Source organism: Asparagus officinalis, chromosome 8 (genome assembly GCF_001876935.1).
Source record: "Asparagus officinalis chromosome 8, Aspof.V1, whole genome shotgun sequence".
Classification (NCBI taxonomy): Eukaryota; Viridiplantae; Streptophyta; class Magnoliopsida; order Asparagales; family Asparagaceae; genus Asparagus; species Asparagus officinalis.
Genome location: NC_033801.1, coordinates 127,151,095 through 127,167,834, shown reverse-complemented (window position 1 = coordinate 127,167,834; position 16,740 = coordinate 127,151,095). Strand labels below are relative to the sequence as shown.

Genomic DNA, 16,740 nt, shown 5'->3' with positions numbered 1-16,740 from the left:
AAAAAAATCCATCCCCTCCCTCTCCCCCAAATTCATCCCCTCCCTCTCCCCCTCCTCTTCCTCATCGTCGTCGTTGTAGGCATCTAAAAATGCCTATAGGTGTCCACACGCAGCTTGAGGTGAAGAGAAGATGATGAACGTCATCATCCGAGTCAAGAATGATTATCCGATTGGCCGCTGCGCACATCAATCAGCTCGCACACGTCAGTCAATGCGCGCACGTCAGTCAACGCGCGCTCGTCAGTCAGCTCACGCACGTCAATCAGCCGCGTGCGTCGGTCAACTCAAAGTGACCGAACGTACTTGTCAGGTGGCTCCAAGTGCCTGACGGGTTTGTCAGGCAGCTCTAAGTGCCCGCCGCCCTTGTCAGGCAGCTCCAAGTGCCTGACATGCTTGTCAGGCAGCTCCAAGTGCTTGGAGGGCTTGCCAGGCAGCTCCAAGTGCCCGCCGCCCTTGTCAGTCAGCTCCAAGTTCCTGACATGCTTGTCAGTCAGCTCCAAGTGCCCGCCGCCCTTATCAAGCAGCTCCAAGTACCCCTCACGTTTGTTAGTCAGATTCAAAGTGGCCGATGCACTTGTCAGTCAGATCCAAAGTGCCCGACGCGCATGTCGGTCGGTTTCAAGTGCTGTAAAGAAGCTAACGAGCGCATGAAGCAAGTTAGCAAATCGTACAAGTCAACAAGATGATCAAATACACAAAACGACATAAAATACAAGTTCTAGAAAGTCGGGAAAACAACAAGAAGTTTAGCAAAAGCCCAAACTCCCGTGCCAACGCGGGTCAGCCCGCGCCGACCCGCGTCCCCTGCGGGTCAGCAACGCCCGTCACGCAGATCCGAGCCCCAAACGTGTTTTTGATGGTTTTGAACGGTTTTCTCGGGATTTATCTGTTCCAAGGGTTCCCAACTAACTTGATATCATCCACAAATATGGTTAGACCGTTATTGACCGAAGATATGACCAAATCCATCATTCTTATCCGAAAACCCCCAACCGAAGCCTATAAATACAGGCTTAGGGGTTCATTTCACGAGGAGGAGATTAAGAGGGCGAAATGCTACCGAATTAGAGAGTGGAGCCACGAATTTACAGCGAGGGTTAGCAGATCTTAGCGAGTTCCTGTGCATAAAGAGTGGAGGGAGTAAGCGTTGCCAGCTCACAAATAGCCTCGCCAGAATTGCTCTCTAGATTTCTGAACAAATAACACACAAACTGCCTCTGGCTCACATGTGACTTAGTCCTCTTCGCTAAAGGCTCAGACTACGCCAAAGCAATATGGTAGTGACATGTTAGCAGATCTTAGCGAGTTCCTGTGCATAAAGAGTGGAGTTCGAGAGATCTGAGACCCGTACCATATTCCTTCGGGTTTAAGCTTAGTCTTAATCTCGAGAAGAGCCGTAATCTCGCTTGGTCAAGATTATCGTTGCAGCGAATACTTTCTTTGTGAAGTAGGAGCTTTGATTCCATAATCTGTCAATCAGATCTGATCCGCGGCGGTCCACGGATATCAACGTCCCTGGCACATGCAAAGATCCCATGCAAGCAGCGGGTGATAAACGTCTGTTGCGCTGTTTGACAAGAGTTATACTTTTTATATTTTTATTGTATAAGGAGATCTTATAAAAAGATCGACATTTTCTTATTTATTTGAGTTTATTGTATCGACCAAAGTTGTAATAGATTCGATGGTAATGAAAACATCAACTTTTGACCCAAACAGTCGTCAACGTCTTCTTGCCGGTTCTTGCCGATGGTCAGATCGGATGAGGTTTTCGCAGGATTTTCACATGGATTATATTATGGTTGTGGAGAGTTCGAGGATTGGGATGACGTATCATGCTGTTCTTCGTGATGGGTCGGCGTTGACAGTGAAGAGGCTTTATGGTTGTTTGTTGTCGGAGAAGCAGTTTAGGGCTGAGATGGGGAGAATAGGGCAGATTAGGCATCCGAATTTGGTTCTTTTGCTTGGTTATTGTGTTGTTGAAGAAGAGAAACTTTTGATTTACAAGCATATGGCGAATGGAGCTCTTTCGTTGATGATTAGGGATTGGGGTTAGGGTTTGGACTGGCCGATGAGGTTGAGGATTGGGGTTGGGGGTTCGTGAGGACTGGCTTGGCTTCTCCATGGGTTTCAAGTTCCTTTCTTGCATCAAAATGTTAGCTCGAGTTGTGCTTCTTGATGAAGAGTATGAGCCTAGAGTCACTAATTTTGGTCTGGCCAGGCTAATGAGGCCTTTGACCTCCGACGAGGGTTTGAACACAACTCCATTCTTGAATGGGGATTTTGGGGAGTTTGGGGAGTTTGCACCAGAGTATGCAACCAATCCGGTGTCAAGCACAAAAGGGGATGTTTATGGATTTGGGGTTGTTTTACTTGAGCTTGTAACTGGACAGAAGGCTACTGAGGGGAGTCATTATGGGTCGGCGTATCAACTCGTTGTTGCTGGTAAAATTCGTGAAGCTATCGATAAACCGTTGAGAGGGAACAGACATGATGATCAAATTGTAGAGTTCTTGAAGGTTGCTTGTGGATGTGAGGGGAGGAGAGGGGAATGGGAGAGGAGGGGGAGGAGGAGGACATTGATGACGACGATGAGGAAGAGGAGGGGGAGAGGGAGGGGATGAATTTAGGGGAGAGGGAGGGGATTAATTTAGGGGAGAGGGAGGGGATGAATTTGTTTTGATAGTTGTGGGCACAAATTTAATAATTTTGGGAGGTAAGGGGTTTAAAATAAAATTTCTCGTCGGAGTTTTGAGAAAAGGGTCTTATTGACAAAAAGTACGAGAATTAATGTCTTGTCGTTGTCGGAGTTTTTAAAATACCAAACTGGCAAAAGCGTTCGTATAAATATACTAATTCGGTATTTTAGCCTTACTATTTGCTTGATCACTTGTTCATCAAAAATGATGATTTGTAGATCAGACATGTTTTAACGTTATTAAGGTTTATATCATGATTCATAGTTTCTTTTGATCATGATTTGTAATTACATATGTGATTTTATTTGATTGATTTATGATTTCATTTGATTGATTTGATTTTTATTTGGACTTTCATGATTGTCATGATTTTCATGGTGCTCATGATTTGTTTTTATTTGAAAATATCTTTCATGATTCTCATTTTTTTCCCATTCATTTAATTTCATAAATCTATACATATTGTTTTTATTGAGACATAATTTTCATGATAATATATCTATGTATGTGCTCAATCAATCATGATTTATATTTAATGATTTGTGAACTTTGGATATATTGATCAAGCATTTGAATTTTTTAATTTTTGAATGTTTGATTTTCATATTTGGAATAATTTTTATTTATATGTATGTATATATATATATATATATATGTGCTCAATCAATCATGATTTATATTTAATGATTTGTGAACTTTGGATATATTGATCAAGCATTTGAATTTTTTAATTTTTGAATGTTTGATTTTCATATTTGGAATAATTTTTATTTATATGTATGTATATATATATATATATAATACTCTTTGTGTAGATTGCATGTCATCATAAAAAAATGTGAGATTGTTAGATCTCATGTTTATGAGCCTACTATCTAATCCAGTTTTGATAATTAACAAATAATTCCTAACAATGTTTGTCGAGCGTTTATTTACTTGTTAGGTATTCTACACAAAGATCCTCAGTTGGAGGTTGGATGGACTTGCGCTTGACGATGACATTCAAAGGAGTCTGGCATATATCGGAATGAAGCAATGATGAATTCAAAGTCAAATACAAGATCAAGCTTCAGCCGCAACCAAGATGAGCTACATTGAAGACCTATATCTTGGGTATTTAGTTTTGTAGTTTTATGTTTGTATTTTGTGTATCAATACTTTTAAGCTCAATTATATACACATACACATTTCTTATTTTCACCACAATTTGGGTATTTTTAAGTAAATTTTGTATTATTGATTTATGGACAAAATAATCTTTGTATACATCTTATATATAGTCCATAAATCAATTCAAAATGTTTTTATAACTTAGTTTAAGTCATATGTCAAAATTTCATACAAACACATATTTTTGAGTTTTTACAAAATGATGAGTTTTCATAAATGAGAAATGTAATTTGAAAATTTTCTTTTGAAACATGTTCATTTTCATGTTTATAAATATTTCTCCAAGTTTTATAATTTTTGAAATTTATTTGATATTTTTAATGATGTTTCAAACTCAAAAAACTGCATTTCAAAAATCTGGAAATCCATATATCTGTTTTTGGTCAACCGCACAAGGTTCGCCGGTTGACCAACCAGAGCACATGTTTCAGCTGATTTTTCTCAAGGTGTTTCAGTCGACCGACAACTTGGGTTCGGTCGACCGATGCACATTCGGTCGACCGACCAGTGTCATTCGGTCGACCAAACAGGTAGCCGTTGGCATAACAGCTAGTTTTTCAGATTTTATTGTTTCGTGATATTTTCTTAGTTTTTGAGCCTTTGTTTCTTGATCCTATATATACCCCCATTATACCCTTTAACTTCTGAACTATTGAAGAAAAAATTTAAAACAAGTTTACAAGGGTTAAGTTTGTTTAATTGTGTTTTCCAAGTGTTTATGTGAAGAGGTTTTCACAAGAGGAAAAGGAGATCATTCTTTTCGTGTTTGGTCTTCAATTTCATTCTCTCTCACTCTTGTTTTTAGAGAAATTTTCTCTAAACTCAATTTCTAGCTTTATATATTTATATGTTGATTAACCATTTCATTAAGCTAGAATTCATATTGAGTTTAGTTTTGATTAATGTTTATTATTGTTTACACACACCCACACCCACTTGAGCTTAAGTATTTCATACATAGTATGTTGGAGTTGTGAGGTTGTAACATTGAGAGTGAGCTTCATTGAGTTCTCATCCATTGTAGAGAACAAAACTTGTATTTGAGCCTTAATTGTGAGATCACATTATAATACACAAGGAAACCGAGAGGAGTGTGTGGTGAGAGACGTGGTCGATTCCACAAGGAGTGGCGTTGATAGTAAAGCCTAGGGAGAGGTACTCCCCCTTTTTCAAAAAGCTAGATTATGCGAGCTATTTAGGCCATCAACATGAGCATTCAATTTCTCTCTTAATTTCTTCCGGTTTTTGAATCCTTCGGCAGTAAATACATCTCCACCTGATTGTTCATTTTGGCCTTTAAAAAGATAACAATTAAAGCAAAATATTGTATTTTTTTTCAACACTATACTCCAACCAATTCGGATACATATCAAACCATGCAGGATTGAATCGCCGATATTTATTATTATAAATTTTGTATGAGGAAATTCCTGCAAATGAGGTTGGAGAGGACCTTTCTGCAAATATGCCCTTCCAATGTGTTCTTGCTCATTAGGATTATGCAAGGCCGTAGTTTGGTGGAGGTTGAAAGGCATTTTCTTCCATGCTCGAATTTTGATTAGGTTTTGTTTTTCTTATCAAAAATTTTTCCATACCTATAATAAGTTTAAGAGTTATTAGAGAAAAAGATAATGACATTCACTAACTCAATAACAATATTAAAAAATAATAATAAATTTAACGTACGACTAGCCGATTGCTTATGCAACTGCCGACTAAAAGCAATATAAAGGAAAATATTGATGCCTTTTTTTTAATTTGCAATTCAATTTCTATCGTATTCCAATATAATAACAAAAGAGTGTTGATCCTTCAACAAGTTTTGGTCTTATAAACACTAACATATTACACACAATGTACAAGATTCATGGAGGTAATTCTTTTACACATATCAAGATTGATATTTTAGTGCATTTATAAAATGAATAAATAATCAAAAGCATTAAACTTCCACACAAGTTGAAAACTAAGATAATTTTCAACCCAAATCCTTTAAAAAAAACTTAAAAAAAGAAAGAGAAAATTTTAGATTCGACCGAATTAACTCGCCTAAGATCAAAATTCTGAATCTCCAAAGTCCAAATTAACTATCTCGTCTAAGATGGAAATTCCTTGTTTCTGATCAGAAGAGAAATCTAGGGTTCATAAAAAGGAATTCAAATTGTAGAAGATGATAAAATAGTACCCCCGGTGCGATTAGACCCGTGTTGCTATAGTAAATAGACCCTCCCAAATATGTGGGCCTTATACCTCCATTTTAGTGGCATTGCGCCCAAATTTTTTTAGTGGGCTGTTGCACTTAGGTCCAATTACGCTAAAACAAATATAAAACAAATATGTGGGCCTTATACCTCGCCGCCTGTCTCCGCCTCCGAAGACAGACGACGAAGAGATAACTATATTTTTAGACTTCAGTAGGGGGACAAAGTGCTAATAAAAAATTTAGGGGATAATGAGTATCTAACCCACTAAGTCATGCAGATAACTAGTGGGCAAGCAGAATACTTATCACTTTCCTATTTACTTTTAAACAACACATCCAACATTAGGTCATTATTATTATTATTATTATTTTGATGCAATATATCCAACATTAATTAATGATCATAACTGTACATTATATACATATAAATTGTTGAGACATAATTCCTCCATTTTAATTGTATCATTGAAATGCCACCGGTTCATAGATTTTTTTTAACACGCCCTTAACGCATACGGGAATCGAACCCAGACCCTCACGAGGGATTGACACGGCTTTGCCACGTGACCTACTAGGCCGCCCGAACATTTTTTTAATTTATGTTTTATTTTTTTTTTCAAGTTAGCAACTTAAGGGAGTAAGATAAGTTATAATTTGGGAGCAAGCGGATTAGATATATCTAACTTATTTATATTCATATCCAAAATATCACTCATCACAAATACAAATATTAATATGGACATCAATGATAAGAAAAATGCACGCTACATATCTGTTGGATTTTTTAGGTCAAAACCGTTTTTTTTTAAATGACTTTTCAAACTATATATATTTAACTACAAGTACTTTCATAAATGCTTAGTAGTCTAGTGCACCTGGTCAGTTATTTCACGTTCGTTTCAACAGTTATGGACCTCTATCCCTATAAATATCTTCCTATACACGGGAGCCAAGCACGGAGAGCAGAATTAGAGCAGAGAGACCTAAGCTTTTAGTGAATTTGAGCAAGAGAGATAGTCTTCATTCCTGACAAACGCTTTTAAAGCTTTCAGTGATTCCTAGAGATCTAAGCTCTGACTTAATCTTTAGAAGAGTGAACATCTTACATCGATAAAATATTCGCTTTAAATTCTTACTTCGATAAACGAAGGAAGAATCCCCAAAACCTTCACGATTCAATCAGGATCTTGTGAATCGGTGGTCCACGAGCTAACACACTCCCGGCACAGGCGAAGTCCCCACAAAAGCAGAAATCGATAAACAATTTTTGTGTTATTTTCTAGAAGGTTGTAATTTTCTTATTTTCATTGTAATTCATTATAAGCGACCAAAGTTTTAATGGATTCCGCAACGAAACCGACTTTCGATGAAAACAAGTTGATGTGCTATATTTTAAAACTTTTTTAAGTTTAGCAACTCTGTGTTTATGAAACGCTATGCTTAAAGCAATATTTGGCATACTCTGGTGCAAGGATCCCAAGACCAAACTATTTCTAGGAACAGCAGTACAGTACTCTGGTGTGCACCGACCCAGTACTGTTAAGATCTCCTCGATCTATAAGACCTTTCGATCAAGGCAAATATCTCCTTGATCTATTAAAACCTTTCGGTGTAATAATCTTTTGGTTTAGGCAAAGATCTCCTCGATCTGTTAAAACCTTTTGGTTCAATAACCTTTTGGTTCAGACAAAAATCTTTCGATCTGTAAAAAACATTTTGGTTCAAAGCTATGTTCCTTCGGGTACAGACTAAATCTTTCACGCTTTCAAACTCTGCAGTAGCAGCACAACAATACAAAACACATGTGTCTTTTTGTATCTCTTTTTTTATCTCTTATCTCCAATAGCTCCCCGAGAGGCACTATATATAGGCCTCTAAGACCAGATCAAAGGTCACCCACATTTAATTTTGACCGTTACAAACATAATAGCAATTATGACAATTATATTTGTAACGGCAAATAACATAAATGTTGTAATTGAGGCATGCAGTAACGTCTGAATGCGAGGGTCGCGTCCAGCCTCACGCGAACTCAAGGGTCATGTTCCCTCTTGTGAACGCGAGGGTCGCACCCTCATGCAAACGCGAGGTTCGTCTGCATGTTGCGAAGGAGTCCTGCGTGGCAGCCAACGTGGCGTTAAAGACCGCCACCTAGCCCCGATGCCTTCGTTTGAAGTGCAAAATACGTCTAACAAAGCGCCACTTAGCGCCTCAGCCCCATTAGCTCCGATCCCCAGCCCATTAGCTCACAAGCTCACGAGCCCCCGAGGAATTAATTAAATAAAAACAATTCTTGACTTGTCGTTGGCCAGCCTTGAACACAAGACCTTTGAGATATCAAAACTTTAACTTTCCGTTACGCTACTAAAGATTTCTGAAAAATACCAGTAGTTAATAAATACATAGTTTGAAAACTCATTTTTAAAAAACGGTTTTGACCAAACATATCCAACACTTTCAGCTCGAGAGCTTATCATTTTGGATTAAATAATAGACCAAACATGTAGAAGGGTAATGTAAAGTCATGTAAGGGTGAAAGATGAGCTAAAGCTTTTGATTTGCGATAAAAAAAAGTGTGTTTTCTTGGTTAAGACCCTGTTTTCTCTAAAAATAAAAAGGTGCAATTAGACACCAAGAATTTTGTATCTTATCCATAAAATGGAGAAATGTCTGATCTCCCCTGGCTTTATCCGGTTCCTGGAGAAGAGTAATGTTTTCACTTGGTGTATACGGAACAAATGAAAGTTTCTTTTTTCTTTTTCTTTTTCCCTTTTTTTTTGGGGGGTGGGGGGGGGGTGGAGTGGGGAAGAGAAAAAAAAAGAAACTTTCTGAAAAAAACATATTTATCAAAAAATTGAATCCCCCCCACCCCCCCCCCCCCCTCATATTTCTCACAAGGAGAGAACAGAGCAAATTAGTAAATGTTTTTTAGATTGTAACATTGTGTCTTGTATTGTAATCTTTAGATTGTAATTTTTCCCAAGGGAAATGTCTTATGTTTTCTTTTGTTGAGTTAAGTAGTAAATATTTTCTGGATTTTAACGTTAAGATTGAGTGTTTGATTTTAGAATGTAACGTTGTGCCTTATATCTCTATAGCTAAGTGATATGTCACAAATTTTGCTGAAGTCGTTTTCCTTGACATATGAGATGCTAGAAGAATTCCGTGAGATTATATTAGATGACATTAGGCTAGAAAAGCTCCATGAGATCATACAAGACGACATTAGAGACGTCGAGTTCTCGATTTCCTTATGTTAAAAAAAAACCATTTCAAAAGCTTCAGTTGATATATAGAATTTTACATGATATGCTACACTTTAGGTAGGCACTATAAAAACAGATTACAATCTACATCATAAATAATGGTGTACAATGTACAGATTGTACATTATTCGTTATATTGGATATCTTTTTTCTACATTGGAGATCTAAATGGTTCATGCTTAAACGTGAATGCAATCAATTTTATTAAATTTAAAAAAAAAATCTAATTTGTTGCCAAAGTTGTATCAAATATTTATAGTGAGTAGATTTGAGAGGCTGGCCCTGGTCATCTTGTTGCTTGTCTGTCCACGGTCGACTGTACATTGTAAGAAAACACACTACATAGAATTTTCACAAAATGTTTATCAAAATATAGCAATTTATCACTGTATATTGTAAGGAAATATACTATATGGAATTTTCACAAATTATTTCCTTAAGCTCCCTATAAATAATGCACAGGGTTTAGTTTGCTTCCGCACTCTATTTTCCTTAAAGTGAGATATATATATATATAACAAAGAGAGATGGCTCCTGGGTTTTTTTCACGTTGCAAAGTCTTATTCTTCATTGCTCTTGCTCTAATATGTATGAATTCCATGGTTGTTTCAGGTATCTCTTCTAAACTTTCTCATACAATTTTATGAATTTCCATTGTGTGAAACCCTCTTTGACCAAATAATTGTCCATGGACTTTCCTTTGGAAAATGATTTTTTCAAAAATAATTATTCTCAATGTCTTTGTTGTCGCGTGATGGCAAGAACCCTTTATTCATGATAACGTTGACTATCTTTGTTTTTTTGGATAATGAGATACTTCGTCAAGAAAATTATTTTTATTTGTTTAAGAACTCATAGACACTCATTTTTTATCTTTAAACATTTTGTTAAACTTTATTAGTATGAAAAACAGAAGATCGATAAACTATTCTCAACAAAGAAGAAAAAAAATCGGATGATAGGATGCATAAAATACTAATGAACTAAAAATGGGTTGGATGAAATGTACAGGAGGGAGGTCAGTGATAATGGAGACGAGGAGATGGATGGAGGAAGCAATAGACTACGCTGATCCTCACCCAAACCCCGGTCATGACCCCAAATTTCCCCCTCCTGCACTCTAAGACTCCATCATGATTGTAATGTGCTTTGAACTCTCAAATGCAGAGATCATCTTATTTAGGCTACAAATAAGAAGCTCACTTTTATTTACTGTATGTGCTAATATGTTTTCTTTGATAATATATGTGCTTTTTTGCTGATACCATTAAGCTTATACATGAAATAATGATTATGATGAATAACTAAGATAGGGACCACATAATTCTCGTCATCTCTCCCTGTAGAATAAGGTTACGTGCACAATTTCATCCATTGCAATAGTGAGCTCATGAAGATTTTACATGGGGTAATTTTCTATACCGAATGGCCGAAAAAGATTGTTCAAAAGACTTGGATAATAGACCGAACCTGCTAGAGAACTTACTCTTCTTTTGAAATCAGCTATCAGCTAGAGAACTTACTCTTCTGGGTTGATAACAGACCGCACCTGCAGAAGGGTAACATAATATTCCATAAGGGCGAAAAATGAGAGAAAGCTTTCAGTTTACGATTAAAAAAAAGTGTGTCTTTTAAGACCGTGTTTTCTCTGAAAATAAAGAGGTGCAATCAGATACCAAGAAATTAATACCTTATCTGTAAACTGGAGAATTGTCTGGTCTCCCATGGCTTTATCCAGTTCCTGAAGAAGAGTAATGCTTTAACTCGGTGTACATGGAATAAATGAGAGTGAAAAATAAAAATGTTTCTGCTAAAAAAAAATATTTATCAGGAAACTGGTACTAGTGAATTATTACATTTTCTGGGTCTTGGGAGCTGTCCACTTTCTGTATCATTTCCTGTAGGTTGACATCTGCTAAGAAACTTCTGATCTCACTTGACTTCACTGTTTGCAGGGAAAAAATTAAAAAAGTATTAATATTGTTCACTTGAGTCTAAGACAAAAGAGATTCAAGATAAATGCCATTTGCCAAAAACAATGAGAAGAGTTTCTTTTTTACAACAGGATTAAGGAATGCAAAGTTGTTAAAATAGTACAACTAAAAGGCGGTCGAGAGAAATCAGTATCGACTGTTCAATTGAAATCAATATGAATCATCAAGTTGAGATAGAAACTAAACGGGTTTCAGAAAGAATTTGATCTCCTAAAAGAGTATCGATAAATCATCAGATAGTTCAAAGTGTGCCAACATTTAGATGTTTTAATTTCCTTTTGAAATCGGCTATAAATTATGGATATAGCAACAAAAAGGGAAGTAAAAACTACAATCATTATACTCTGTTGACAGTAATCAACATGATGCAAATATGTATATTTACGTATAACAGTGGAGTAAGTACCTATGGATTCTAGTTGTTCTTTGCTGAGAACACAACTTGGATCGTCTATTTCCTGCAACCTTTCTGCACAAACTATAACTACTGTGAACGTTAGATAACAGAAAGTTGCCGATATCATATGCAGAATACATTAAACTCTTCCATAAGCATATAATATGTAAGATAAGTTGTAAATGAATTTTTACCATCAGTTATATCTTTTAAGGTGTCAGAGTGCTTAGGTGGTTCTTCTGAAGGAGGCACAGGCTTTTCACAAGGGATATCTGCATCAACAAGTGAAGAAATATTCAAGCATGGAAGAATATGGAAAATGAATTTTATTGGAAAACATTAAGAGATATTTATTGCACTGAATTTGGAGTAGTAGAATGGAAGAATTCCACTATAACAAGTGATATATGAACATGTTTTAAAAAGTTATAGTTCTAGTAACCTATCAATCTTTGCATCAGTTCGAAATTTATTTCACTCTTGAAGGAATATATGTTTGTGCATAAAAATGTTCCAGCGTCACGTTGCACGCATACCTATAAATGGATGTATAGAATCATAGTTATGCTAAAGGTTATATTCCTTACGGTACCGTTTGACAAAGGGTTAAGTGAGGGGTTAAGGAGACTTAACCCCTTCTTAACCTGCCAAACAGAACAAATCTATATAAGGGTTAAATTGAGTTAACCCTCCATAATTTGCCAAACATAAAAAATATAGAAGGGTTAAGTTAACCCCTCTAGAGGAATTGAGTTAACCCTCCATAATTTGCCAAACATAAAAAATATAGAAGGGTTAAGTTAACCCCTCTAGAGAGGCTAAAATGAGTTAACCCCTCAAAATGAGGGGTTTACTAATACTCCTATTTAGATGGAATAAGAGTTAACCCTTCTAATTATAAAGAAAATAGTCAAAATCATTGTTATTCCCAAACACTAAAACTGATCATAAGGGCTAAAATAAAACTTATTTAACGGGTTAATAATTTAGTCCTTCGGATTATCAAATGGGCTAAGTACATTAATCCTACTCTTTAACCCCTCTTCATTAACCCTTTGCCAAACGGGGCCGCATATGGTTATGTTGGTCTTAAAAAGTTACTTGCTAAAGAAAGCATTATTATCAACCAAATGCAACTAGCAATTATATGCTCGTGATAGGCAAACTAAGCAGGAGGATTCAGCTTAACATTTACCTCATCTATGCGAAAAAACCTGTTTTCATAGTTTTACTTAGTCCACAATGATCCCTTACATATACCAAGTTAATAATAAGTGATGCACTAGTAAACTAAAGTTCATATCCTAAAAGCACCAGGACTACAAATTAATGAGTTAGGGATCAATAAGTTCATTGTTCATATATATCGAAAATATGAAAAACCTTAAATCATAATCTTTGATGCACCAAGAACTTCAATAACCTGATCACAAATCGAAACCAAAGACATAACAATAGCATGATTTGCTTGAGGGGTACCTTTGTGCTTCTTAAAGCACACCATGGAACAACTGCACATTGGAGGACGAAAAAAACAAACAAACATGAAACTGTATTATTAAAAATGACAAAAAAAACCCTTTTCAAGTTAAATCAAAATGTTGTGCATTAGCATTATTCATTCAATAAAAAAGAAAATCAAGAAATGGGTTGAGTGGGAATGCTTACTAAGGGATAAAGCAAGTGGGGCACTTGTATTTGGATTGTGCCCCTTTGCATACTTCACAATTTTTAGAGCCCATTATCAACCAATTAGATAAAACCTGGTGCACAAAATTTAACGGATCAAATTTAGGGCAAAAGAGAGAAAAACTGATGATAAAGACTAAACTTTATTCAAGGACTCATATAAAACCCTGGTTTAATAACCTCAAACCTTGATGAAATCGGGATCAAAGAAAAGTTAAGAAGGAAGCCGAGGGTTTTTGTCGAGAGAGAGAGAGAGAGAGAGAGCTCGGTTGCTCGAAGCATTGAAACTGGGCCAATACCCAAAAAACTCAAGGCCCAATAACGCCCAATATAACTGAATGTTAATACACTGACAAATTTTTTTCCACTAGTTAAATAATTTGTTAGAATTAAGGAAAATTTGTGCCAAGGCCCCAGAAAATTTGTGTCAAGGCCCCAGAAAGCATGATTTATAATAAATCTAACATACGACTAGCCGACTAGCCGATTGCTCATGCAACTGCCGACTAAAAGCAACATAAAGGAAAATATGATGCCTTTTTTGTTTGTAATTCAATTTCTGTCCTATTCCAATATAAAATAACAAAAGAGTGTGGGGTCAGCTAAAACACTATCACAAAGAAAGTGTGTCAACATACTCTTTCTTCATTGATTCAATCAATAGGAAAACACTACAGGCACACCCCTAACCACACCTTGGGGCACACCCCCTCTCTTAGCTACAGTGTATGAGACCCACTTTAGATTTTTATGCACTGTAGCTGAGAGAGGAGGTGTGCCCCAAGGTGTGGTTGGGGGTGTACCTGTAGTGCCACTCATATTATTTTAATATTTACAATTTGATCATTTAACAAGTTTTGGTCTTATAAATACTAATATATTACACACAATGTACAAGATTCTTGGAGGCAATTCTTTTACACGTATCAAGATTAATATTTTACTGCATTTATTTATAAAATGAATAAATAATCAAAAGCGTTAAACTTCCACACAAGTTGAAAACTAATATAATTTTCAACCAAAATCCTAGAAAAAACTTGGGAAAATTGTGTCAATACCCCAAAAACAACATCTTCATGTGCTGCAGCCCCTTCACTTTTTTTCCATGTGGTACAACTCCAAAAAGTGACACATCATGTGCTGCAGCATTCTTTTAGTAATTATTACTCGCCAACTAAGCATAGAGAGGATAAAAAGTACAAAACACCAAAATGTCATTATCTACTCTATTCTTTCATGTTAGGTCTATTTAGAATTCATGTTAGGTCTAATTTCATGTTAGGTCTATTTAGAATTCATGTTAGGTCTAATTTTAGTTCATATTAAGTCTAATAATAGTTCATGTTAAGTCTAATTTTCAGTCCATGTCATGTCTAATAATAGTTCATGTTAAGTCTAATTTCATGTTAGGTCTAATTTACTTCATATTAAATTCTTTTTAAGTCTAATTTACTTCATGTTAGGTCTATTTAGATTTCATGCTAGATCTAATTTCATGTTAGGTCTATTTAGAGTTCATGTTAGGTCTATTTAAGAAAATAGAACTAAAATTAAATACAAATAGACTAACATGAACTCCAATTAGAAATAACACGAACTGTAATTAAAACTAACACAAACTCTTATTAGACCTAACATGAACTGAAATTAGACCTAACACGAATTCTTATTAGAACTAACATAAAACTGCAAATAGAACTAACACGAACGGTAATTAGACCTAACACGAACTGGAGTTAGAACTAACTTGAATTGCATATTAGACCTAACACGGAACTATTATTAGAACTAACATGAACTCCAATTATACCTAACATGAACTGAACATAGAACTAACATGAACTCCAATTAGAACTAACACGAATTGGAGCTAGACCAAACATGAACTGCATATTAGACCTAACACGAAACTGTTATTAGAACTAACATGAACTACAATTAGACCTAACATGAGTTCTTATTAGATCTAACATGAAACTATTATTAGACCTAACATAAACTGAAATTAGACCTAACACGAACTCTTATTAGAACTAACGTAAAACTGCAATTAGAACTAACACGAACTGCAATTAGAACTAACACGAACTGGAGTTAGAACTAGCACGAACTGCAATTAGAACTAACACGAATTGAAGTTAGCCCTAACATGAATTGCATATTAGACCTAACATAAACTGTAAGTAGACCTAACACGAACTGCAACTTAGACCTAACACAAACTGTTATTAGACCTAATATGAATTGGAGTTAGACCTAACATGAACTGCATATTAGACCTAACACAAACTGTTATTAGAACTAACATGAAGTGCAAATAGAATTAAAATAAAATGCAAATAGGACTAATATGAACTCCAATTAGAAATAACACGAACTACAATTAAAACTAACACGAACTGGAGTTAGACTTAACATAAAATGAAATTAGACCTAACATAAACTCTAAATAGACCTAACATGAAATTAGACCTAACATGAAGTAAATTAAACTTAAAAGAAATTTAATATGAAATAAATTAGACCTAACATGAAATTAGACTTAACATGAACTATTATTAGACATGACATGGACTAAAATTAGGCTTAACATGAACTATTATTAGACTTTAAAAAATTAGGCTAAAATTAGGCTTGACACAATTTCCCCGAAAAACTTAAAAAAATAAAGAGAAAATTTTAGATTTGGCCGAATTAACTCGCCTAAGATCAAAATTCCGAATCTAAAGTCCAAACTATCTCGTCTAAGATGAGATTCCGTGCTTCTGATCAGAAGAGAAATCTAGGGTTCATAAAAAGGAATTTAAATTGTAGAAGAAGATAAAATATCAAATAGATTAGGAGATGGGTTATTGAAAAGTATAGAAAATAAAACTTTATAGTACCCCCCGGTAGGGGTGTCCAAAAAGCCCCGGGCCCGGGCCCGGCCCGGTGTCCGGCCCGGGCCCGGCCCTCGGACACCGAAACCCGGGCGCAAACAACCCCGGTCCGGCCCGGGCCGGTCGCCCGTGCTTGAATCCCTGTCCGGCGCTCGCCCGGCCCGAACAGGCCAAAAGCACTGTTCTCAGAAGCCGCCCGCCATTAGACACTGTCACAAGCGTGACCGTGCCAGCGCGGGCCCGTCCAGCCCGGCCCGGCCGAACGTCACGGAAGTACGTTTGCCGGCCGCCAGCCCGGCCTCGCCAGCCGCCCGGTCTCGAACGTTCACCTTCGTGACGCCTGGCACCAAATCTTGCTAGGACGGCCGCATCTGCCTTTTGAACCGTTTTGCCCCTTAAAACGGTCAAAAACCCTGCTATTTTCGAAGGGTTTTTTGCGT

The 16,740-nt window shown here is 36.3% G+C and overlaps 2 protein-coding genes across 5 annotated transcripts; one reads left to right on the top strand and one right to left on the bottom strand.

Moving 5' to 3' along the window:
• LOC109821899 (probable inactive receptor kinase At1g27190) lies at nt 1,763-2,624 on the top strand. Its single transcript, XM_020388055.1, has 2 exons — nt 1,763-2,051; nt 2,161-2,624. The coding sequence occupies exons 1-2, from the start codon at nt 1,763-1,765 to the stop codon at nt 2,622-2,624; spliced, it is 753 nt and encodes a 250-aa protein (XP_020243644.1).
• LOC109820138 (zinc finger HIT domain-containing protein 3-like) lies at nt 10,651-13,724 on the bottom strand. 4 transcript variants are annotated; one of them, XM_020386233.1, is made up of 8 exons: nt 13,599-13,724; nt 13,398-13,492; nt 13,209-13,240; nt 11,924-12,001; nt 11,739-11,801; nt 11,195-11,283; nt 11,029-11,079; nt 10,651-10,887 (listed from the first exon to the last, which is right to left on the bottom strand). In XM_020386233.1, exons 1-8 carry the CDS (start codon nt 13,698-13,700, stop codon nt 10,858-10,860), a joined length of 540 nt encoding a protein of 179 aa, XP_020241822.1. In that variant the 5' UTR covers nt 13,701-13,724; the 3' UTR covers nt 10,651-10,857. The 4 variants fall into 4 exon arrangements, with proteins under 4 accessions (XP_020241822.1, XP_020241819.1, XP_020241823.1 ...); XM_020386230.1 differs by having other exon boundaries at nt 11,739-11,816; nt 13,599-13,721; XM_020386234.1 differs by having other exon boundaries at nt 11,739-11,816; nt 13,606-13,720.